The 22,837-nt window shown below is 65.5% G+C and overlaps 4 protein-coding genes across 9 annotated transcripts in view; 1 reads left to right on the forward strand and 3 right to left on the reverse strand.

Annotated features, from left to right (window-relative positions):
- Positions 1-307: 307 nt before the first annotated feature.
- On the reverse strand, positions 308-4,418 carry PYCR1 (pyrroline-5-carboxylate reductase 1). 5 transcript variants are annotated; one of them, XM_081110434.1, is made up of 8 exons: positions 4,378-4,418; positions 3,811-3,927; positions 3,553-3,623; positions 2,653-2,832; positions 2,258-2,479; positions 1,932-2,024; positions 1,592-1,755; positions 308-1,085 (listed from the first exon to the last, which is right to left on the reverse strand). In XM_081110434.1, exons 2-8 carry the CDS (start codon positions 3,875-3,877, stop codon positions 923-925), a joined length of 960 nt encoding a protein of 319 aa, XP_080966560.1. In that variant the 5' UTR covers positions 3,878-3,927; positions 4,378-4,418; the 3' UTR covers positions 308-922. The 5 variants fall into 5 exon arrangements, with proteins under 5 accessions (XP_080966560.1, XP_080966559.1, XP_080966561.1 ...); XM_081110433.1 differs by having other exon boundaries at positions 4,091-4,405; XM_081110435.1 differs by lacking the exon at positions 4,378-4,418 and adding an exon at positions 4,345-4,369.
- Positions 4,419-7,958: 3,540 nt separating this feature from the next.
- On the reverse strand, positions 7,959-8,996 carry MYADML2 (myeloid associated differentiation marker like 2; the record flags this gene model as incomplete). Its single annotated transcript, XM_081110438.1, has 1 exon — positions 7,959-8,996. One exon carries the CDS (start codon positions 8,994-8,996, stop codon positions 8,082-8,084), a length of 915 nt encoding a protein of 304 aa, XP_080966564.1. The 3' UTR covers positions 7,959-8,081.
- Positions 8,997-13,929: 4,933 nt separating this feature from the next.
- Positions 13,930-21,932, reverse strand: NOTUM (notum, palmitoleoyl-protein carboxylesterase; the record flags this gene model as incomplete). The annotated part of the gene is made up of 11 exons (XM_081110409.1): positions 13,930-15,701; positions 15,938-15,985; positions 16,730-16,877; positions 17,375-17,475; positions 17,563-17,754; positions 19,196-19,298; positions 19,652-19,710; positions 19,888-19,948; positions 20,321-20,416; positions 20,507-20,559; positions 21,610-21,932. The coding sequence occupies 11 exons, from the start codon at positions 21,930-21,932 to the stop codon at positions 15,395-15,397; spliced, it is 1,491 nt and encodes a 496-aa protein (XP_080966535.1). The 3' UTR covers positions 13,930-15,394.
- Positions 20,385-22,837, forward strand: part of ASPSCR1 (ASPSCR1 tether for SLC2A4, UBX domain containing) — a 33,998-nt gene continuing 31,545 nt past the window's right edge. The window contains exon 1 of one of the 2 annotated variants that reach the window (XM_081110401.1): positions 20,385-20,552. The gene's annotated coding sequence lies outside the window, so the exon portion shown is untranslated. The remainder of the gene's footprint in view (positions 20,553-22,837) is intronic. The other variant, XM_081110398.1, reaches the window with a different exon arrangement.

Here is a 22,837-nt window from a genome sequence, read left to right on the forward strand (position 1 = left end):
ATATGTTCTAACATCTATTTTTTCTAATTTTCTGGAGAAACCCGAATGCAGCTAGCTCCCTAAGGGCCATCTGCCCCACCTGCCCTTGCCTGGGTAATTTGGGGAGACACGTGCCCCCGTTAAGTCAGGAGGCATGGAGGATGCAGAAGCCGCTCCACCCGCCACCCCCCCAGCCAACGGTACCAACTTCCATCACACTTCTAGTGACGGCGGCCTGAGGGGCTACTGGCTCAGCCTCTGACATCACACCCGGTCGCCATGACGCTCTGGGCAGCTGGGGCAACCCTCCACACGTGGTGACAAAGTTAGAAGTTAGGGCTGGAAACCAGTTTATTGAACCTAAAAGGCCAGGAGGGGGAGACAGTGGCCTGAGTGCTCCGCAGACCTGGACAGCCACCTGCCCCAGGAGCCCTTCTCAGGTGTCAAGTGGGAGCAAGGGGCAGCTGGCAGCCGGCCAAGAACCGAGGTCCCTCCTCTGAGGTCAGGATGCTGGTCCCCCGACACCGAGGGAGGTGTCCCTGCGCAAGGAGGTTGGGGAAGTGGGAGGCGTGGGAGGGGGCTCTCCTCTTGGCTGGACCTTCAGGGCAGGGAACCTTGACCTCTGTGCTTAGGAAGGGGCCAAGCCCCAGGGCAGCTGACACTGGGAGCTGAACCCCTTCTGAGCTGGGAGCAGAGGAAGGAGGAGGTTGCACTCAGAGAGTCCACCCCTCTTCTGGGCCAGGAAGCGCTCAGGGAGGCTCCCACTGGGAAGTGATGTATCCCCCCGGCTATGACCCTGCTAGGCCCAAGTTGACCGGAGCCATGGGCAGGCCACCATGCGGACAGGACACCCTGTGTGGCCTGGGCCTAGAGACGCCCAGCGCAGGAGCTCCAAGCCCAGGAGAGGGAAGGCAGAGGGCAGCCCGGTGCGCAGGCGGGACCCTCAGTCCTTGCCCGCCGGGGCCACACTGCGGGGGAGCAGCTTGGAGTGGCCCGAAGCGGCCGGCGCGGCCCCCGGAGGAGAGTCCAGCTTCACCTTGTCCAGGACGGTCTTCTTAATGGCAGCGGGAGAGACCTTCTCCTGGTCGGCCATGGACTGCAGCTCCCTGGAGGGGCAGAGAGGGGGGTTGAGTACCGGGACCCGCCTCCTCCGAGCCCAGGTGTCCACGAGGGAGGACGGAGCAAGGCCCACAGCCCAGGGACAGCGAACCGAGCCTAGACTCCAGACTCCGTGCCGCTCTGGCTTCCTGTCAGCGGTCACGGCCTCTCGTCAAGCCGGTGCCGGGGCCAGGTCCTGCGTTCTAACCTGCTAATCTCCCCAGCCAGGCCCGGAGGAGGGTTATCACCAGTCCGCAGAGGCTCCCCGGCAGGACAACGGGGAGGGCACGGTAAACCGCACCCCAGAGAACCTCAGGGCTCCCTGTGCCCTTCCCACCACCAGGCCAGAGCTCGATACACATCTGCTGAGTGAGGGGCTGAGCAGACTCGAATGTTAGCGGCTGAGCCAGCAGCCCATGGCCAAGAGCTTCCCAGATAGGCAGGCTGTGGGTGCGGGGTGGAGGGGAGGGCTCGGTATGCGGGCTGGGAGTGGGGGGCGGGCGGCGGGGCCCACCGGGTGCGGATGCAGGAGGCCTCCACGGCGTTGATGAGCAGGGAGCGGAAGCCCCCGCTCTCCAGCACGTGCAGGGCGTGGATGGTGGCGCCTCCGGGGGAGCAGACGTTGTCCTTGAGCTGCCCTGGGTGCTGCTCCGAGTCCAGCAGCATCTTGGCAGCACCCTGCGTGGGGGAGACGAGAGAGGATGTCGGCTGTGGGGCGCTCACCCACATCTGCACGACACGGCGCCCAGCCCCGTCACTGAGGCACACGCTGACGACCGGCCCCTCCGTTCCAGGGCACTAGCCTCACGCCCAGCAAGGAGTGGCCCCACCAGAGGGTCAGGGACAATACTGACCAGCAGAGCCTGGGCCCCGAGGCGGACCGCCAGGCGCCTGGGAAGCCCCATCTTCACGCCCCCGTCAGCCAGGGCATCGAGGGCTGTGAACGCCTGTGGGGAGAGGGCGCCTAAGCCAGGGTCCCCTGGCGAATTCTCCGGGCAGTGGTTGTCCAGCGGCTCTGCCCGAAGCGGCCAGAGCAGGGAGGAGGGGAAGGACCGGAGCAGGGAGCAGGGAGGAGGGGGAAGGACTGACGAAGGCACCTGGAGGTCCTCCCACACCCCCAGCTGCCCCCTGCCAGGCCCCAGCCACCGCCCGCCTGCACCCGGTCCGGTCCGGTCCTCACGTAGGCGGGCCCGCTGCCACTGAGCCCCGTGACGGCGTCGATCAGGTCCTCCTCCACCTCCGCGCAGAAGCCCACGCTCCCCAGCAGCTGCTCCAGGAGCCGGCCGTCCTCCACGTGGGCGTGGGTGCCCGTGGCGAACACGGTGGCCCCCTCGCGGACCACCACCGGCGTGTTGGTCATGCAGCGGATGACCTTGGGGGCCGGCTGGAACGCCCTGAGCTTCTGTAGGAGAAACCAGTGGGGTGTCCCTCCCAGCCCCGGGCCCAGCAGGGGGTGCTGGGTGAGGGTGAGAACGGGCTCATCCACCTGAGCATTTCCTGAGTTCTCACTGGGGGTGGCCTGGCCTCTCTGCACACACTCCCACCCGCTCTCCACACCCGGGGCCGCAGCCCCACCTTCTCGATGCTGCTGATGGTGACGCCGGCCGCGCAGGACACGACGATGTGCCGGCTCTCGATGTGGGCGCCGACCTCGTCCAGGATGAAGGGGATGATGTGCGGCTTTACTGCCAGGAAGAGCACGTCGCTGTGCTGCACCGTCTCCTTGTTGTGGGGCGTCAGGTTCACCCCCATTTTCTGTGGGGAATGCCGGGGCGGGCTCAGCCTGCCCTCCTAGCTGGCCGGACCCCCAGCATCTCTCTCAGCCAAGAGCCATCATGTGGACCAGCACAGAGGCTGCTGGGGTGTGGTCATGGCCAGACCCGGGGCTCAGGGAAAGGGGCTGTGACACCCCAACTGCCCCTCCCACCCCAAAGTAGAGGAAGCGCCCGGCCGGCGCGGCTCCGTGGTTGAGCATTGACCTGTGAACCAGGAGATCAGGGCTCGATCCTGGTCAGGGCACATGCCCGGGTTGCAGGCTCAATCCCCAGTGTGGGGTGTGCAGGAGGCAGCTGATCAATGTTTCTTTCTCATCACTGATGTTGCTCTATCTCTCTCCTTCCTCTCTGTCCCAGCCTCAGCCCCCCCACCCCCCTCTGCTCTGTGGGCTGAGTGGTGGCCCCAAGCTGGGCACTTGCCCACCCTTGGGTCTGGATGTCTAATCAGCTACAGTGAACCCAAACTATATCAGCCCCCAGAAGTGTCTGGCCTGGCCCCACACTGTGGCCCCATCTGTCTGGCCCCCCAGCACCCCTTTCCTGACCATCACCCCCTCTCCACCGGCTGCACATCACCCAGGTCCCAGAGCAGAGCAGGGTCTCATGGTGTCCCCCTGGGGCCACTACTCCTGGCCCTCCAGGGTCAGGCTGTCCCCCCCCCATGTCAGATCCGCTGACTGGCCTGTCGCCCAGCACTTACCCTGAGGGCGGAGACCGTGGCCAGGTCCATGTCTGGAGAGCTGGCCATGATCTTGTGGGCAGCCAGGACGCCTGCAGGAACAGTTCCTCCCTCAAGGCCGTTCCCAGGAGGGAGAGCAGAACCCCCACCACCCAGGGTGAGAGCAACCCCGCCCCCCAAACATCTTGGGGCTGCCATGTCCCACAGGCACAATATGGAGACCCCCCTCTTCCCGTCCCCCCTGCAGAATGGGGGCGCCCTCCTGGCCGCAGGACCTACCTGCCGCCGTGAAGCCCTTGGCCAGGGCAAAGGCCAGCTGGCCCGCCCCGATGAAGCCCACGCTCATGGCGTCTGACGCGCCCACGGCCCTTGGAGCTGCCCCTTGCGCGGTGGGAACTGCGGGGGAGACGGGGCAGGATCCGGCGCCAGAAGTTAGGGGGGCAGTGCCAGGCCCGGCCACTCCACCGCCTGCGGGCGCCACCCCCTCCCCCAAACCCGTCTAACTTCCCCCTGGGCTGCCCGACAGCCCCGGAGCCCCGGGAACTGCCCCGACTCCCACCTACAGCGGGGACCCAGACCCCGATTCCCAGCTACAGCGGGGTCCCCGGCTTAGCTCCGGAGGTCCCGCGCACGTGGAGCAGGAAGGAGCGCGCGGGCCTGCAAAGGGGTCGCGGGGCGGCGGGCGTCTGAAGGCCCCCAGGGGCGAGCGCCTCCCGCCCCGGCTCCCCCCGCCCGGGCCGGGACCCAGACGCGCCGCCCCCGCCCGGCAGCGCTCTCAGCCGCAGGAGCCGACCCCGCGGGGCGCCCAGGTACCGGGTTCTCCAGCGCAGGGCGCCCCCCACCCACCAAGCGGCGCCAGCCACGCGGCATCTCCGCCCCGCGGCCCCGCCTCCGACGCCCCAGCCAATCCGCAGCGCGGCCATTCGGACGCCGACCAATCAGAGGGCGCGGGTGGCGGTGAGGGGGGGTTGCATCATCCACTCGCTGTGGCCCCCGCCCCCGCCGGCCGGGCTCGGTCGCCCCGCCGCCCCCCCCCACCCTGGTGATCCGGGACCCCCGCCCCTCCGGATCCGCGCCTATTGGGACCCTGCACACCGGACCCGTGCGACGAGAACCTTGCACCCTGGAAACCCCACTCCGCACCCGCGCCCCCCAGCAGCGGGCCTCCTGGAACCGCCCAGCCAGTGCGTCCCGTGGGACCCCAGCCCCTTGGGCGCTCGCCCCCCGAGATCCGGGCCCGCAGGCCCATACGTGGGGACTGAGCGCGGGGGGAAGGGGCGGCGGGAGTGGGGTCCCCACCGCGGGGGGCGCTGGCCGTGATCCCAGGCCTGCTGCCAGCAGGACCACCGCGTGGAGGAGCCCTGCTGAGCAGAGCTTTGCTGGCGCGCTCGGTGCGAGGTGTGTGTGCGCGAACAGTTTGCTGGAGGGAAACAGTGAACGTGGATCGCTAGTGTGATACTGTTTCTTGCCGCTTTCAAGTTCTGTGTGTGCTTCTGTTTCTAGCTTGTCTGGGTTTTATTCAGTTGTACCAGGAGGCTGCTCAGGCGCCCCGGGAAGTCTAGGTCCTGCCCCCCAGACCCTGCTCCTTCCACCCGGAGCTTCTCCCCGCCCGTCTCTCTGGGCCAGGCCCCCTCTGAAAGCTGCATGACCCTGGGTCATAGGCCTGTTGCCATGTCCACCTACCCGACAGGCAGCTTCGGCAGGTGGCAAACAGAGGAAGGTGACCCCAGCGCCCCCCAGCTTCATGGAGCACCCCAGTCTCTCCTGACGTCGTGTCTGCAGGGCCCCTGGAAGCCCTTGGCCCTGGGTCTTAGGGAGCACATGGCCGCAGGGCCCTCCCCCCACCAGGACGCGCTCAGGGCTCATCTGAGCTGAGTCTGAGTGGGCGTTGGGTTTGGGAAGGTCCAGGGTCCCAGGCAGCAGCAGGATTCAGGCCAAGGAGGAAGGGATCCTTGTGGACAGCTCGCTGCCCACAGGAGAAGGGGTGAGCCGCCCTGTTTGATCAGTTCTGCAAATTAAGTGACAAGTTGCCCCAGAACCTATTCTCAGAATCACTGGTGCCCAGAGGCAGGCTGGGCCTTTTCTTTGCCGCGGCGACCAGAGCCCTGTGCAGCGGGCGATCGGGTGCCAGGCCCTCCGGGGCCACTAGTCCTCCCCCCCCAGGAGGGCCCAGCCCTCCTGACCGTCCGTCACCAGAGAATGGAACCCTCTTCTTTAAAAAGTAGTTTTTCTTTCTTTTAAAAAAATGTTTTTATTGCTTTTTAGAGAGGAAGAGGGAGAGAGAGAAACATCATCCATTGGCTGCCTCCTGCACGCCCCCTACTGGGGGTCGAACCTGCAACCGCAGCATCTGCCCTGGCCTGAATCCAACCAGGGACTTGTTGCTTCATAGGTGGACGCTCGACCGCTGAGCCACACCGGCTGGACACCAAATGCTGTTTTCCAAGTAATAACGGCCAGTAACTCCCTGGAGCCGAGGGAGTCCTCCGGTCCAGGGCAGTGTCGGCAGGAGCACCCCCTCTGTCCCCCATCGGACCTGCGACAGTTGGGGGGGCACTGGGGCCGCGGCCTCTGGACGGTGCCCCCTGGACGGTGCGGGGACTGGGAAGCCGGAGGCAGAGAACGCGTTCTGGAAGTTTGGCTGGAAAAGGAAGGACGACTGTGGTCCCGGCCTCCCTGTGAGCTGGGAGGGGTGTGGCCCGTAGGCTCCTTGTCACCTGGAAGTGTCCCCCCAACCCCAACCCTCCCTCAGACACGGGCTGCTGCCCTCTTCGGGGATCTGCTGTGGAGCCTGCCCCACTGCCCCCTGGGTAAAGGGCCCCTCGAGTGCCCTCCCCACGGCGGGGCCCATAGTCTCCCACTCCGCTGGGTGCCTGTGCCTGAAACCTGCTTGGGTCCCGCCACCCACAGTGGGCAGCACCCCTCTGTCCCCCGCTGGGGCCCCGGCACCCCTGCTGGGGTGTGGGTGACGGGCAGTGCTGAGTGCCGCGGGGGTGGGGGGTGGGGGTGGAGCTTGGTGTCATCCCATCTCCCCCCCACGCTGGCTCTCACCGAGGGAGAGGACCGAGGCTGCTCTCACCCCGATACCCTGGGCCCCGGGCCGCCTCCTCCCCTGCCAGGCAGGGCCAGGCTCTTCTCCGCTGAGGAGGGGGTGAGGGGGGCCCAGGAGGTGCAGATTGCTGGCCAGAGCCGGGTGCAGGTCAGCGCTGGCCTTTATTTCCTGCCCAGGACCCTGGGCGAGAGGCCGGGCTGAGGGGCCCTGTGCTGGGCCGGCCCCAGCCGGGCTCTCAATGGAGGAAGCTGGCTGGACGACGGCCCCAGTGGGCCCTGGTGGTCAGCGGCCAGGCGAACGGACACTTGAGCAGATGGAGGTCGTGGGCCGTGAGCACCAGGGGGGCGCCGGGCCCAGCTCTGTGTCCCGTGGCTGCCCTGGGCCAGCCTCCCCTGGGCCACAGCAGGTCCCGGTGGGGCCGGTGGTGGGGCCGGCCTGGTGGGAACCAGCTTCTCCTCGGCTGGCCCCGGCCACTCCACCGTCCTGGCTCCGTTCCCCTCTCTGTGGCCAGTGGAGGCCGGTGGGTGAGCTGGGGTCATGGTTCCGGCTCCTTCCCCTTGAGCTGCACGCAGGCCTGGCTGCCTGCTCCGGAGCTGCCCCCTGAAGGCAGGAGGCCGGCCCCCAGGCCCTGCCCCGGCCCAGCTCTGTCCACACGCCCTGTCCACACGCCCGGCTCCTTTCCAGCCCCTCCCCACAGCCCTGGGAATTGTCTCTGTTCAGCTTCACTTAGGTTCCGCCTGAATGTGGGCTCCTGACCGCAATAGACACGGGGCTGCCCAAACCCTCCCCCAGGGAACCCATGTGCAGAGTGAGTCCAGCAGGCCTGCCTCCCGAGCTCCTCCTAAGCGACAGGGACCATCCCCGAGCCGGAGGCCAAGCCCTGGAGAGACAGAGAGGGAGAGAGACAGAGACAGGGAGAGACAGAGACAGGGAGAGACAGAGATAGGGAGAGACAGAGATAGGGAGAGACAGAGACAGGGAGAGAGACAGAGACAGGGAGAGACAGAGACAGGGAGAGACAGAGATAGGGAGAGACAGAGATAGGGAGAGACAGAGATAGGGAGATACAGAGACAGGGAGAGAGACAGAGACAGGGAGAGACAGAGACAGGGAGAGACAGAGACAGGGAGAGACAGAGACAGGGAGAGACAGAGATAGGGAGAGACAGAGATAGGGAGAGACAGAGACAGGGAGAGACAGAGACAGGGAGAGAGACAGAGACAGGGAGAGACAGAGACAGGGAGAGACAGAGACAGGGAGAGACAGAGATAGGGAGAGACAGAGATAGGGAGAGACAGAGACAGAGAGGGAGAGATAGAGACAAGGAGAGAAACAGGGAGGGGCTGGGAGTGCCTGGTGGAGGTCCTCTGGGGTCCTGCTCAGGCCCCCGCCCCCCGAAGCTGCCTTCGCTGCCAGGAGTCCTCTGAGTGGCTGTGCGGGGCCTCCCCTGGCCGCTCCCCCGCGGGCCCGGCCCCGGAGCAGAGGCGGGGGGCCTGGGCTACGGGCTGGGCACGAAGCGGATCCTCTGGGAGTAGGCCAGGTCGGCCACGTAGAGCAGCAGGTTGACGTAGGTGAAGACGGCCACCACCAGCTGGCTGTCCCAGGCGCAGCGGCCCCGGGGGCAGTCGGGGGGCCGCCTGGGCTCGCCGTACTTGGGGTCGAAGCAGAAGACGGGCCAGATGACGGCGGCGCTGAGGTAGAGGAGCACGGCCAGGAAGGTGTACACGGCCACGGCGCGCGCGAAGGGGCCGCTCGTGTGGCCCAGGACGCTCAGCGCCACCACGGCCACCGTGGCCAGGAAGCACAGGCTGTAGACGGCCACGCACCACTGGGTGGCCGCGTAGCGCCGGTAGCCGCTGTCCTGGACCAGCGCCCCGAAGATGATGCAGGCCACGAAGGCCTGGACGATCTTCAGGAGCCCGGACACCGTGGCCATGTAGCTGGCCACCTGGCCGGGCCGGGCCCGGGTCAGGGCCACCTCGGCCGCGTAGGCCAGGAACAGCAGCCCTGCGAAGACGCTGGCGGCCAGACGGAAGTCCCGGGCGGCGCAGCCCGCGGGCTCGGGCGGGCACTGCAGACGGGCGAAGTACAGCGGGTAGAGGACGGCCGCCGTGGCCGACAGCAGCGTGGCCAGCATGGCGAAGGCGGCCGTGAAGTTGCCCCAGGAGAGGCGCAGGCAGCCGTGCAGCCGGGTGACCTCGCAGGCCACCACCAGGCCCGAGAGGGCGAAGCAGAAGCCCCAGGCGGCCATGCAGAAGGTGCCCTGCACGCCCGCGAAGCCGCCGCGGTGCGCCACCAGGCTGAAGGTGGCGCAGCCGAAGGCCAGCTGCAGCACGCGGGCCGTGCCCACGGGGGACGCCACGGCACCCAGGTGCAGGTACCCGCCCCCGGGGGGCTCCATGGTGCTGCCCATCGGACAGGCCGCCTCCTGGCCTCGCACCGGGCCTGGCGGCCGGGGTTCCTGCCGGGGCGGTGGCTGCTCTGCCTCCTTCAGCGCGGAGGTGCCGGTGCCAGCGGCTGCAGTGGCAGTGACATTGCAGGGAGCAGCCGCTCCGCCTGGTGTGGGGGGGCCGGCCCAACGCTATAAATAGGCGGAGTGTCAGAGCCTGGGAATAGCAGCCGGTCCCCATTCCAGGGGGACATCTGACCCCTGTGCCCCAGGCCAAGCCCCTGCCAGGACCATTAACCCCTTGGCTGCTGGCTCCGCCTCCTTCACAGCACCTGCCTCTGTCTGTCACTCCTCTTCCTGCAGGGGAGGGGGAGGGAGGGGAGCAGAGAGTGACCGGGTCACTGTCCCTTCAGCTCAGCAGCCTCCAGGGCGGGCCAGGAGGGGGAGGGGGAGGGGTGGGGGTGGCTTGGTCCAGACGGGATGGTTGCAGGACCTGCTGTCATGGCCCCTGGGGCCCTGGGTTAGCTCTGTTCCGGGCAGGGCGCCCTGGGGAAGGGAGGGGGCTCCTGGGAGGCGTGCCCCCTTTCTCCTCACAGCCCCCAGCCTGCCCTGGGTGGAGGTGTAGTTGTTATTTGGGGGGGGCATTATGGAGCTCTTGACCTGTCCCTACTAGACATGCGAACACCTAGAAGAAACTCAACTCCCCTATTTCAGGCTAAAATATTAATATGTACAAAAGGCTTGTGAAAATGAAAACATTTCTTTCTGAAGGTAGGAGTTGGAACACCCATCAGTGCAGGAAACGGGACAGAAACATCGCCCATGATCCTGTCGCTGGATGGACCACTATGAACATCTCGTGCGTGTATGTGTGTGCGCGTGTATGTGCGTGTGTGTGCGTGCGTGTGTGTGCGTGTGTGTGCGTGCGTGTGTGTGTGTGTGTGTGTGTGTGTAATTACATAAATATATCTATCTCCCCGACTTCATTTAGAAAAGTTTCACACTCACCGAAGAGTTGCGAAATAGCACCGTGAACATACTTCCCCCTTGAATCAAGAATCAGCCCTGCCCTGGCCGGTGTGGCTCAGTGGATAGAGCGCCAGCCTGTGGATTAAAGGGTCCAGGTTCCATTCCGGTCAAGGGCACATGCCCGAGGTTGCGAGCTTGATCCCCAGTAGGGGCGTGCGGAAGGCAGCCGAGCAATCCTTCTCTCTCATCATTGATGTTTTCTCTCTCCCTTCCTCTCTAGAATCAATCAATATATATATATATATATAAAGAATCAGTCCTATTTTGCCATTTGTTCTCTCTCTCTCCTGCTCATTGATAGTTAATCATCAATAATAACGTTACCCTAGCCGGTTTGGCTCAGTGGATAGAGCGTCAGCCTGTGATTCCAGTCAAGGGCACGTACCTCGGTGGCAGGCTCAATCCCCAGCCCTGGTCAGGGTGCGCGCGGGAGGCAGCCAATCGATGTGTCTCTCTCCGTCCCTTCCACTCTCTCTAAAAATCAATGGAAAAATATCCTCAGGTGAGGATTAACAAACAACAAAGAATAATAATGTTAATTCTGTGGATACGACAATCCGCCTGAGGTCCCTCCACGACGCCTGCTGGGAAAGGACGTGAATAACTCGGGTCCTTATTCCGTTTCCCCCTCCCGGAAGCACACGCAGCACCAGGACCTGATGGGGAGGATGCATTTGGCTGCTGTGCCTCCGTCCCCCGTGTTCTAGAACAGTCTCTCTCTTTGTGGCCATTTCCTCACGCCGCTTTTTGGAGAGTCTGAGCAGGTGGCTTTGCAGACTGCCTCTCCGTGAGGGCGATCGGCCCGTTTCCTCACCGTTAGGTTCTGGACAGGTGTCTTCTTGGCCGGAAACCCACGGGGGGGCGGGGGAGGATGCCTCAGCGTGTCCACCGTGGGAGCTGTGACGTCAGAATGTTCTAGCACCAGCAGCCTGGCCACTTGGTTGGCGAGTGTCCCTGATTTACATCCACCCTGGGGGGGTTCCTAGCTCCTGTGGGCAGCCACTCTATGAACCACCCACCTTTAAAAGGGGAGTCACACTGGCTATCTGAATTAACATGCTTTTAAAAATATAGAGAGACTAGAGGCCTGGTGCACAAAATTCATGCACTTGGGGGTGTGTGTGTGGGGGCGCCCTTAGCCTGGCCTGCGCCCTCTCGCAGTCCAGGAGCCCTCAGGGGATGTCCGACTGACGGCTTAGGCCCACACCCCTTAGCGTTGCCATGGAGGCAGGAGAGGCTCCCACCACCACTGCTGCGCTCGCCAGCCATCAGCCGGGCTTGTGGCTGAGCTGTGCTCCCCCTGTGGGTGTGCACTGACCACCAGGAGGCAGCTCCTGTGTTGAGTGCCTGCCCCTGTGGTCGGTGAGCATCATATTGACCGGTTGTTCTACCATTTGGTTCAGTCGATTTGCATATTAGCCTTTTATTATATAGGATATTATATAGGGTTTTTATTTCTTTCAGAGAAGAAGGGAGAGGGAGAGAGAAATAGAAACATCAATGAGTCATTGACCAGCTGCCTCCTGCATGCCCCCTACTATAGCTCGGGCCCACAACTGTGAGCATGTGCCAGGAATCAAACCCAGGACCCTTCAGTCTGCAGGCCAACGCTCTACCCACTGAGCCAAACTGACTAGGGCAGAAGAGGTGACATCTTCATTGTGAGAGTGAGGGGCCCAGCGAGGCGCTGGGCACAGGTGTCCAGGCTGAAGGAGAGACAGGAGCTGGTGGAGGCTCGGTGGCCTGTGCTCAGGGAGCGAGGGTGGCTGGCCGGAGTCTGCGGGGTCAGGGCAGCTGAGCGGGGCCCGGCAGTCGAAGCTGCTCTGGGAGCAAAGGGAAGGGGGACAGGAAGCCAGGGGTGCATCCTGCCTGGGCCTTCAGATCCTTTGAGGTCGCTGTAAACACAGTTGAAATTTGGAGTCAATGTTGACACTGAGTTAAAGTTCCATCTCCAGGTCCCAGGGCAGCGAAGGTCGCGCTCTGCCAGTCGGCGGGGGAAGCAGGGCCACAGGGGTTGGCTGAGTGCCTGCACACTTATTATTTTATTTTTTAAACTAGGGGCCCAGTGCACGAATTCATGCAACTTAAAAGGAACTGTGGGCCAAGAGGTGCAGTGGGCACAGGGGCGGGTCTCGGCCCATCCTCTGCGCCCCCGCTGGGCTCGTCCCATCACAGCCCCAGTCCCCTGTCTGCCAGCAGCCCTATTCCCACCGCTGCCGCTCCCATATGCAGATGGTGCCGGCCCCGCTCGCACACGCTGACGCGCAGAGCAATTTGGGCCGGTGCCGTCAGTGAGTGTGAGCAGCAGCTGCTGCCCTGATCGCCCCTCAGGAGCAGGGGGAGGTGGAGAAGCCCTCAGGGGCGATCGGGGCTGGCAGCCACTGCTCACACCTGCTGACAATGCCCACCATGTTCCGCACTCTGCTGCCTGCTGCCGATGCCTGCCATGTTCCATGTGCGCCCCCTGGTGGTCAGTGCACATCATGGTGACTGGTTGTTCGGTAGTTGGGTTGTTCTGCCATTCATTCTATTTGCATATTAGGGTTTATATATATATATATACTAGAGGCCCGGTGCACAAAAATTTGTGCACTCGGGGGGGGGGGGCAGGTCCCTCAGCCCGGCCTGTGCCCTCTCACAGTCTGGGACCCCTCGGGAGATAATGACCTGCTGGCTTAGGCCTGCTCCCAGGTGGCAGAGGGCAGGCCCAATCCCTAGGTGGAGCCCCTGGTCGGGCTCAGAGCAGGGCCGATTAGGGAGTTGGGGCACCGCCCCCTGTCACACACAGAGCAGGGCAGATCAGGGGGTTGGGGCGCCACCCTCTATCACCCACAGAGCAGGGCCGATCAGGGGGTTGGGGTGCCACCACTGTCACACTCAGGGCAGGGCCGATGGGGAGGTTATGGCTCTACCCCATCACACACAGAGCAGGGCCCGTGGAGGGGGGATTGGGGCGCCACCCTCTATCACACACAGAGCAGGGCCGATCAGGGGGTTGGGGCGCCACCCTCTATCACCCACAGAGCAGGGCCGATCAGGGGGTTGGGGTGCCACCACTGTCACACTCAGGGCAGGGCCGATGGGGAGGTTATGGCTCTACCCCATCACACACAGAGCAGGGCCCGTGGAGGGGGGATTGGGGCGCCACCCTCTATCACACACAGAGCAGGGCCGATCAGGGGGTTGGGGCGCCACCCTCTATCACCCACAGAGCAGGGCCGATCAGGGGGTTGGGGTGCCACCACTGTCACACTCAGGGCAGGGCCGATGGGGAGGTTATGGCTCTACCCCATCACACACAGAGCAGGGCCCGTGGAGGGGGGATTGGGGCGCCACCCTCTATCACACACAGAGCAGGGCCGATCAGGGGGTTGGGACGCCGCACCCTGTCACACACAGAGCCACAGGGCGATCAGGGGGTTGGGGAGCTCCCCCTATCAGGCACAGAGCGGGGCTGATCAGGGGGTTGGGGCGCCTTCCCCTGTCACAAACAGAGCAGGGCAGATAGGGAGGTTGTGGCCCCGCCCCCTGTCACACACAGAGCTGCAGGGAGATCAGGGGGTTTGGGCGCTGCCCCCTGTCATGCTGATCCCGGTGCCAGGAGGCCTCTCAGCTCTGCTGATCCCGGTGCTGGGAGGCATATTACCCTTTTACTATATAGGATAGAGGCCTGGTGCATGGGTGGGGCTGGCTGGTTTGCCCTGAAGGGTGTCCTGGATCAGGGTGGGAGTCCCCACTGGGGTGCCTGGCCAGCCTGGGTGAGGGGATGATGGCTGTTTGCAGCTGGTCACACACCCTTCAGGGTGGGGGTCCCCACTGGGGTGCCTGGTCAGTCTGGGTGAGGGGCTGAGGGCTGTTTTCAGGCTGGCGGGTGACTGAAGCTCCCAACTGCTCCTTTTTTTCTTTCTTTTTTTTTTTTATTCTGGGCCAGCTTTAGCTCTGGCTCCAGCTCTCTCTGCTGCTGAAAGCAGGTATCTGGTTTGTTTGGGGTCTATAATCGAAACACTGTATCAACTCCAGCTCTGAGATCCCGGCTGGCTGAAAGCAGGTTTCTGGGGTTTTGTTTAGCTTCTATATTTGTAACAATGTTTCAAACTGCAAGCTCAGAGGCTGGCAGTGGCAGGCAGGGAACGTTGGTTTCCTCCGTCACTGAAGCAAGCAAGCCTCATGTTAGCTTCGAGCTGCCTGGCTGCCGGCCGCCATCTTGGCCTGCAGTTAATTTGCATATCGCCCTGATTAGACAATGGGAAGGGTAGCAGACGTACACTAATTACCACGTTTCTCTTTTATTAGATAGGATAGATAATGTTTTTATTTCATTTTTTTTTTATATTTTATTGATTTTTTTACAGAGAGGAAGGGAGAGAGATAGAGAGTTAGAAACATCGATGAGAGAGAAACATTGATCAGCTGCCTCCTGCACATTTCCCACTGGGGATGTGCCCGCAACCCAGGTACATGCCCTTGACCGGAATCGAACCTGGGACCTTTCAGTCCGCAGGCCGACGCTCTATCCACTGAGCCAAACCGGTTTCGGCTTTATTTCATTTTTTACAAAATTAATTTCAGAGAGTAAGGGGGAGGGAGATAGAAACATCAGTAATGGGAGAGAATCATTGATTGGCTGGCTCCTACATGCCCCCCACTGGGGATGGAGTCCTCACCCACTGGGCTGGGTGATAATGTTTGACTGGAGACTGCCGGTGGTGACACCTTCCTGAGTGGGCAAATGCTGAGCCGTGCCCGCGAGACCATCCTGTGTGAAGCCGTGCCATGCGCACCTCGGCTGCCCAATAAACAGGAATGGCAGCTGTGCCCCCTTTGAGGCCTCTGCCCTGAGCCTCGGCCATCGGGTGAGCGGAAGCAGGGCCTCCTCAGAGAGGGTCTAGAATGGAGGTGAGGTAGGGTGTGGGCCTCGTCCCCCGAGCCCCCTCCCTGTTCCTGGCGGAGGGGTTGGGGGGAGGTCAGTGTGGGGGGGCAGGGAGGGGTGCAAAGTGGGCCGACTGCCATTCAAATAAACATGTCCGCAGAGAAAAGCTCTTTTGTTGTCTTTTTTAATCTCATTATTTAAAAAATATATGTTACAAAACAATATCATTCATCATATATTTCTTGCTTATTTTCCTTTTTAAAAAATTAAAGTAATAAAAAAGTCACTTTATAAAATAATACAAAAGGGCAGGAAAGGCTGGGCTGAGGGCAGGGGCTGAGGGTCCAGTGCGCGGGCTCCCCACTGCAGGCGGGGGCGGGGGAGGCCGCGTCCGGGGTCCAGAGGGTCGGTGAAGGCTGCTGGGGGTGGGCGTCCGGACCCAGGACCCAGCGCGGGGGGACGGGGCCCTGTCTGTCCCGGGAGGGGCAGGGGGCCGGGGAGGGGGCCGGGGGCTTATGGGGCCCTAACTCCCACTGCTCAGCATCCCCAGCAGCTTGCTGGGCTCCAGACCCTGCTGCTGCGCCAGGGCCTGCACGTCAAAGCCCATATGCATGAGGAACTGGGCCACGTTCATCTCCTGCCCCGTGAACTGGTCGCGGATGGTGGGGCACGAGGGGTTACAGTGGGGCCAGGAGCAGCTGTCCACCAGGTGGACGGGGCAGCCCTTCAGAGGGGCTTTGCTGCCCTTGTGGCCCTCGTGGAGGCTCCTGTCCCAGCAGTGCAGCGCCCGTGGGAGTGAGGTCCCCTTCACCTGCACCTCCGTCCAGTGGCTGTGGAGAGAAACCCGGGTGGGGTCACCGGCAGGGGGCGGGGGGGCGGGGCGGGGGGCGAAGCAGGAGACAGCCCGCGACCACTGGGTTCCTGCCTCACGGCCGGGTGTCTGAGTGGCTTGGGAGGCAGGCGTGCGGGCAGGGGGGTGGGAGGGGGTTGTGGGTTCAGGGCGAGAGGGAGGGGTCTGAGCCGGTCCAGGGCAAGGGGCAAGGGGCAAGGGGCGAGGGGCACTGACCTTCGGAGGATGATCTCGTGGGAGAGGCAGGCGGGCGCGAAGCTGGCCCTGTGCGGGCGGGACAGACGCCCGTGAGCAGCCGCCCCACCTCAGCCCCTTCCCCACCCGATGCCCACGGGTCGGTCACTCCCCGGGAGCCTGTCCCCTGCCGGCCTCCACCTCCTGGCTTTGCTGTGCCCGCCGGCCAGCTGCTCCTCGGCCCAGGCCATCCCCACCCGCCCGTGTGTTCCCTGCGAACCCTCGTCCCTTCCTGCCTCCAGATCACCCGTGAAGGGCCCTGGACGCAGAGGCCTGGAGGCAAATGTTGCGCCTTTTTAGAGAAAATCTGGGTCTTCCCTTTGCCCAAATACATGCTGTTCTTATGTGTGTACTGATTGGTTGACCCTGAGAGGGGCGGGAGGAGAGAAAGAGACGGATCTATCGTCCCACTTATTGGTGTTCTCGGTTGATGCCTGTGTGTGCGCCCCAACGGGCATCGAACCCGCACCCTGTGTGTCAGGAGATGTTCTGACCCGCTGCGCACCTGGCCAGGGCCTGCTACCTTTCAAACAACAGGTTTCATTTTTCAAGAAGTTTCTATTCACAGTGAAACTGAGGGGACTTGCCCGGCCGGTGTGGCTCAGTGGTTGAACATCAACCCATGAGCCAGGCGGTCACGGTTCGATGCCCAGCGGTGTCCCAGGGTCTGCGTGCACCCGCGGGCTGGTCCTCGCCCACGGCGGGCACCGTGGCCCCCGGAGGCCTCTGCGTGTCAGGCAAGTGGCCGCTGCCTATGGAGGGCCCGGCACTCACGCCACGTCCTTGAGCGTCTGCCGCAGCTCCCGGCCCACGTTCTGGATGTACAGCCACTGGCCCTCCTGGACCGGCTGCCCCGTGAGGTGCACGTTGTCCACGGTCAGCTGGGCCTCGTCGAACAGCCACTGCACCACAAACACGGGGCCTGGGGGGCACGGCTCAGCTGGGCCTCTCGCCGGGACTCGGCCCCCCACCCCGGCTCCGGCCCCCTAGGTCCGGGCCAGCTGGCCTCGCCTCTCAGGTGCTGGCCGCCAGCCCCCCTCAGCCCAGCTGCCCCAGAGCACCCACCCTTCCTCCCAGAAATGCCTTGTTAGGCTCCCGGGACGCCCTTCTACTGAGACTTGGTGATGAGGTCCCTTTGCAGGGATCTCACTCCCACACCCCGCAAGTGGGGCGGGGGAAGGGCAGCCCAGGCCCTGGGAGCTGACGGAGCGATCCCCGCCCCCACCTGCACCCCGTCCCGGTCTCCCCACCGGAGTGGACTCAGTGCTAAGACCAGGAGAGTCCCAGGCGAACCGGACGGGTGGGTCGCCCCGCTCCGGTCTGGGCCTGGCCGCTGGGGCCGGACTCCACGCTGGAGTCAGGAGGTGCAGGAGGTCCCCCACCCCTGGGTGCCCCTCGAGCCCTAAGCTGGGCACTCACAGCGCAGCGTCGGGTAGACCTTGTAGCCGAAGAAGCAGTTCCACTCCTCGCCCTCCTTGAACTGGCGCCGGCAGCGCTCAGGGACCACCCCGTTCCAGTACCTGGGCCACACCTGCCGGTTAGGACACCACGCCTCCTGCCCTCTGCCCGGGGCCCCGCCAGCCCGGCAGGCCGCCCTCCCCGCGCACCTGATGCCCAGGCGGATGGCGTCGGTGGGCGCACAGGTGGCCGTGTCCACGCAGTCCGTGCGGTGGTACTGCTTGTTGTCCAGGAACCAGCCCGAGTCCACCAGGCCCCGCACCTGAATGGCGGGGTGGCCCAGCTCCTGCAGCTGCTCCGCCACGCGGTCCACGTTGAGCAGCACCCCTGTGCCGCCCGCGCTGCAGGGACGGGGATGTGAGGCCGGGCGAGGGAGGCACTCAGCCCCCGAGCCTGCCTGGCCCCGAGCCGGCCCGGGAGGGCAGGGAGCCCGATGCACCTGCACAACTGCCACCAGTCCCTGCTCCACCCGCCCTGCTGCCTGTCCTGGAGGCTCCCAGGCCCTTCCCCGTGGGCCTTCGGGTCCTGGAGGCGGGGGAGGGGCTGGCAGGCTCCAGGCGCTGACCCAGCCCTAAGGGCAGGCCTCCCACCTCCTCCCTGTCCTCCTTCCCTCCCCCCCCCCCTCTCTCTCCACCTGGGTTTCCTTATCTGAAAGTAAAGAGGGCCCGGCCGGTGTGGCTCAATGGTTGAACCAGGGGATCACGGTTCCATTCCCGGTCAGGGCACAGGCCTGGCTTGTGGGCTCGATCCCCAGTGGGGGGCGTGCAGAAGGCAGCCAGTCCACGATTCTCTCATCATGGATGTTTCTATCTCTCACTCCCTCCCCCTTCCTCTCTGACGGCAATAAAAATATAAATAAATAAATGAAGACGCTCCGTGGGCCTCAGGCCTTCACCCATCACGCGATGCCCCCAGGTCCCCCGCACGCCTCCTGGGACAGTGACCAGCAATGTGCTCCCTGCCCACGTGCATCCCAGCCTTGGAGACGGTGCACGGGCTACAGCTAATGCTGACCACTCCCCCGGTCACTGCGGTCCAGGGCTCCCCTCCCCCACACCACGGGTCCAGAGCTTTCCCTAGAGCAGCGGTTCTCAGCCTTCCTCACGCCACGACCCTTTAACACAGCTCCCCATGTTGTGGTGGCCCCCAACCATAAAGTTATTTTTGCTGCTACTTCATCACTGTAATGTTGCTACTGTGATGAATCATAATGTAAATATCTGATATGCAGGATGTATTTTCATTGTTACAAACTGAACATAATTAAAGCACAGTGATTCATCACAAAAACAATCTGTAATTATAGATGTGTTTTCCGATGGTCTTAGGCAACCCCTGTGAAAGGGTCCTTCGACCCCCAAAGGGGTCGCAACCCACAGGTTGAGAACCGCTGCTCTAGACCAGTGGTCGGCAAACTCATTAGTCAACAGAGCCAAATAGCAACAGTGCAACGACTGAAATTTCTTTTGAGAGTCAAGTTTTTTAAACTTAAACTATAGAGGTAGGTACATTGTTATTAACTTAATTAGGGTACTCCTAAGGCTTAGGAAGAGCCACACTCAAGGAGCCAAAGAGCCGCATGTGGCTCTCGAGCCGCAGTTTGCCGACCACAGCTCTAGACAGTTCCCAGCTGCAGTGGATGCTTGCCCAGGGCTGTAAGGCTGGAACCCCACCTGCTCCCTTTCCAGTCCCCCCAGGCCCCAGCCAGGCCCACCTGCCCCCTCCCCCCAGGCCCCTGCCAGGCCCACCCGCCCCCTCCCCCCAGGCCCCTGCCAGGCTCACCTGCTCCCTGCCAGCAGCAGCACCTTGGCCCCACTCAGCCCTTTGCCCAGGAGCTCCCGCACCACCTCCTGGATGATGAGGGCGCCCATGAAGGCATATTCATCTGCGGGAGAAGGGGGTGGCTTCACCTGGGGCCTAGACAGAGAGCGAGGCCTCCTACACCAGGTGGAGAGGAAGACGGGTGCTGGCTGGGGGGGAGGGGGGCTGGGACGGGGGGAGGGATAGGTTCCCTGGGGTCAGGTGTGTAGGGCAGTGCTGGGGGCCCCTCCCCATGGGCCAGCCAGGAGTGAGGGTCCCCACGGGGCCTGGCCAGCCCTGCACAAGCAGGCACCCGGGGCATGTGGGGGTAGGGTTAGAGGGAGCACAAGGCGAAGGCCTGCATCCGGGGAGCTTGCTCCTCCCTCCCTGCCTGACTGGCGGCTGGGGAGGGGGGCAGGGGGAGGGCAGGGGACTCACTCTTGTCGGACTTGGGTGAAGCCCCACTCCAGACGTCGCTGGAGCAGTAGGGGATGAAGCTGGAGGAGAGGACAGTGAGCCCTGCGCCCCGCCTGCCCGCCCGGCCCGCCCCGCCCGCCCCGCCCGGCCCTGCAAGCCAGGCCCAGGGAAGACCTCCCCCAGGCAAGACCTCCCCCAGGGACCCCCCAAGCAGGACCCCCAGGAGGGACCTGAGCACAGGCCCCCTCGCCCCTTACACCATGTTGGCGTTCCACCAGTGGGGGTTTTCCTCGGGCTGGGAGGACAGGATCCCGGTGCCTGTGGCGGGGGGCAGAGTCAGCCGGCAGGGCAGGGCGTGGGGGTTCCTACTTGGTCCCCACAAGGTGGGTGGCGGGGAAGGGGGGACAGACCAGTCTCCCGGCCAGGCTGCCCCGCCGGAGTGTGAGCCCTGGATGTGGCCCTCCACCGGCTGCTTGGACCCGGGGATGACCTAGAACCCAGGGCGAGAGGGCGTGGGCACTCCCCTGGGGAGTCAGGGAAGCGGGGGGGGGGGGGGGGGGCATGGCCGGCGGGGAGCTCTCGGGAGTGGAGCCAGGACCTCCACCGGGAGCCCCAGGAGCCGGCCCTGCGGCCCTCCCCCCCCCCACCCCCACCCCCCCGGGGCCGAGGCGGGCAGGTGGGCGCCCTGACCTGTGCGCGTGCGCGGCCAGTCCTTGGAGCTCATGAGGCGCCGCAGCGTGTTGTACCGGGAGTCGCAGTTCTCGCGGTTGAAGCAGTACCAGCCGCCTGTGGGCACCGCACGGAGCGCTCAGGCCGCGGCCAGGGACCCGGGGACCCGGGGACCCGCCGCCCCGCCGCCCGGCTCCCGGGACGCACCTTCCAGGAAGAGCAGCCAGCGCCGACTGCCCTTGGACTCCTTCAGGTAGTAGCTGCGGGGGTGCAGGGTGCGGGGGTGCAGGGGGGGTGTCAGCGCGCAGAGCCCTGGTCCTCCACCTGTCGCCGGGCGCGCCGGCCGCACGGGGGCGCCCGCGGCCGGACCCCTGCACCGCGCACCGGCGGCGCCAGGCCCGGGAGGGGGCGCCCGCGGGACAGGAAGGGCCGCGAGGGGCTGTGTGGTCCGTGGAAAATCCCCACGGCCCACCCCGCGCGGGACCCGCTGGAACTCGGTGCCGGCGGCCGGTCGCAGGGGATGGGGGTGCGGGCGTCCGGACTCGGGACCCTCCGGGGGCGCGCGGTGGCACTCCGGGGACGCAAAGGGCCCTCGCGGAGGAGAGCGCGCGGGCGGGGGGCTGAGGTGGCCGGCGGGATGCAGGGGCGAGGCGGGGTCCAGCCTCCCTGCCGAGGCCTGACGCCGCGTCCCGTTCCTCGGGCGCCGGCTGGCGGAGCGAGGGGGCTCCCCAACTCCTCCCGACCCTCGGCCTCGCATCCTTCCTTTTCTCTTTCGGGCTGTCGCTCCCTGGGTCCTTTTGCACCACCTGCTCCCCTCCCTGGTCGTCTGCTGCCTGCTCCCCCCCGCCCGCAACCCGGGCAGCAGCGGGGAGCCGACTGAGCTGAGCTGGGGTGGGGGTGGGGGTGGGGGTGGGGGTGCAGCCGGGCTCTCCCCGCCCCGCGTCACCTCCTCCTGTTGGAGCCGAGGCCGCTCGAGGGCTGCCATCTCCCCGCCCCGGGGCCGAAGGACACAGCAGAGGGTCTGGGCACCGATGGCCGAGGGGTCAGTGCCCAGGCTGGCCCAGGACCAGGGCTCCAAGCCTGTCCCCACCCCCTCGCGGATCCCGGCCGGCCGAGGTCAGCACCTCCCAAGCCCCATGGGCGCCCTCTCCCCGGAGCACGGGAGCTGCCACGGCCGGTGGGGAGGGTCCCGCGCAGGGACGCCTGGCATCGCAGCGGGACGGGCGGCAGCGACGGTGCAGCCGCTGGGACCAGGCAGCCTGGAGCCCTGCGGGGCCACCGGACAGGACCGTCAGGCGGAGGCGGCTTACCCGGCGGGGCTGCCGTCGTTGCAGGTCACCGACGTGTTGAGCAGGAGGTGCAGGCGCAGGTCCTCGTTGAGCTGCTGCGCGGAGCAGGGGTACAGGGACTGCGCCAGGCTCTTCACCTGCGCCATGAAGCTGTCCATGTTGCCCTCCACGGCCGTGAAGTCCAGCGGGAAGCTCTCCACGGGCGGTCCGGCCGCGGGCACCGCCTCGGCTCGCTGCGGGGGCGGCTGCTGGCCGCGGCGCCGCCAGGTCTTCCTGCCCTCGCCGCCCCCGGCCCCCTGCAGCAGGCCCAGCAGCAGCAGGAGCGCGCGCGCCCCTCGGCCCATGGCCACCTGCGGGGAGCGCACGGCGTGAGCGGCGGCGGGGGTGGGGGGGCGCCGGGCCGGGGGCGTCGGGGCTGCGGGGCGCCCGCCGCGCCGGCTGCCTCGCCCGGCTCCTCGCGCTGGGCCTGGCCGGGGCGGCGCGGGGGTCGGCGTCGAGGCTCTGGGGCCGGACGCCGTGGCCTGGGCAGCTCGGGCTCCGCGCGCAGCCGGCCGAGGGCAGCGCAGGGTCTACTGCGCTGGCTCCCGCCCGCGCCAATGAGCGGCGGGGGCCGAGCCTGGGCGTAGTTTGCGGGGGCCGCGGCCGCCCGGGTGCCCGCGCGTTAGATGTGCCGCCGCCACCGCCCGGGCTCGGTGGAGGGGGAGGGGACCGCGCTCGCTCTCTTCTTGGCGGAGGCATCGCCTTTTCTTCCCAAACCGCAAGCCTGACGGAGGGGCCTGGACTACCCCGCCGCGGCCGCCGGAGGCGCTCCCGGCTCGACTCCGTGGGGGGCAGCGCGCCCCGCGGCCCGGCGGCTCCATTGCCGGGGCCAGCCCGGCGCCGCTGCCTCCACCCCGGGGCGGCGGGTGTGAGTGCGGCGAGGGGGGCGGCGGGGAAGGAGTGGGGCTTCTCAGAGCCCCCCGGGGGGGGGCGGGAAAGGAGGGGGGACTCCACTCAGCGGCCCGCGCCCGACGGGCCGAGGGCGCAGGATGAGCGCCCTCACCTGAGCCCCTGGGGTCCGCTCACCCCGCTGCCCAGGCCCGGGGTGTAGCCCGAGGGCACCCGCACCCCGGCCCACGACCCCACCCCGAGCGACCCGGAGACCCCGGCTCACCGGCCCCGCGCCCTGGCTCCTCGGGTCGCTCGCCTGCACCCCGCCCGCTGGCGCGCCCGCCCCGGCGACCGCCCTCTGGAGCTGGCGCGGGGCCGC

The sequence above is a fragment of the Myotis nattereri genome (assembly GCF_964212035.1).
Source record: "Myotis nattereri genome assembly, chromosome: 16".
NCBI classification, from domain to species: domain Eukaryota; kingdom Metazoa; phylum Chordata; class Mammalia; order Chiroptera; family Vespertilionidae; genus Myotis; species Myotis nattereri.

Bases quoted from the DNA above. Each gene is read 5' to 3' on its own strand.
- PYCR1 (XM_081110434.1), bottom strand. From the start codon at position 3,877: ATGAGCGTGGGCTTCATCGGGGCGGGCCAGCTGGCCTTTGCCCTGGCC. The intron at 3,624-3,810 runs GTAGGTCCTGCG...CTGTTCCTGCAG, and splicing joins CAAGGGCTTCACGGCGGCAG to GCGTCCTGGCTGCCCACAAG. The intron at 1,756-1,931 runs GTCAGTATTGTC...TCCCCCACGCAG, and splicing joins TCGGGGCCCAGGCTCTGCTG to GGTGCTGCCAAGATGCTGCT.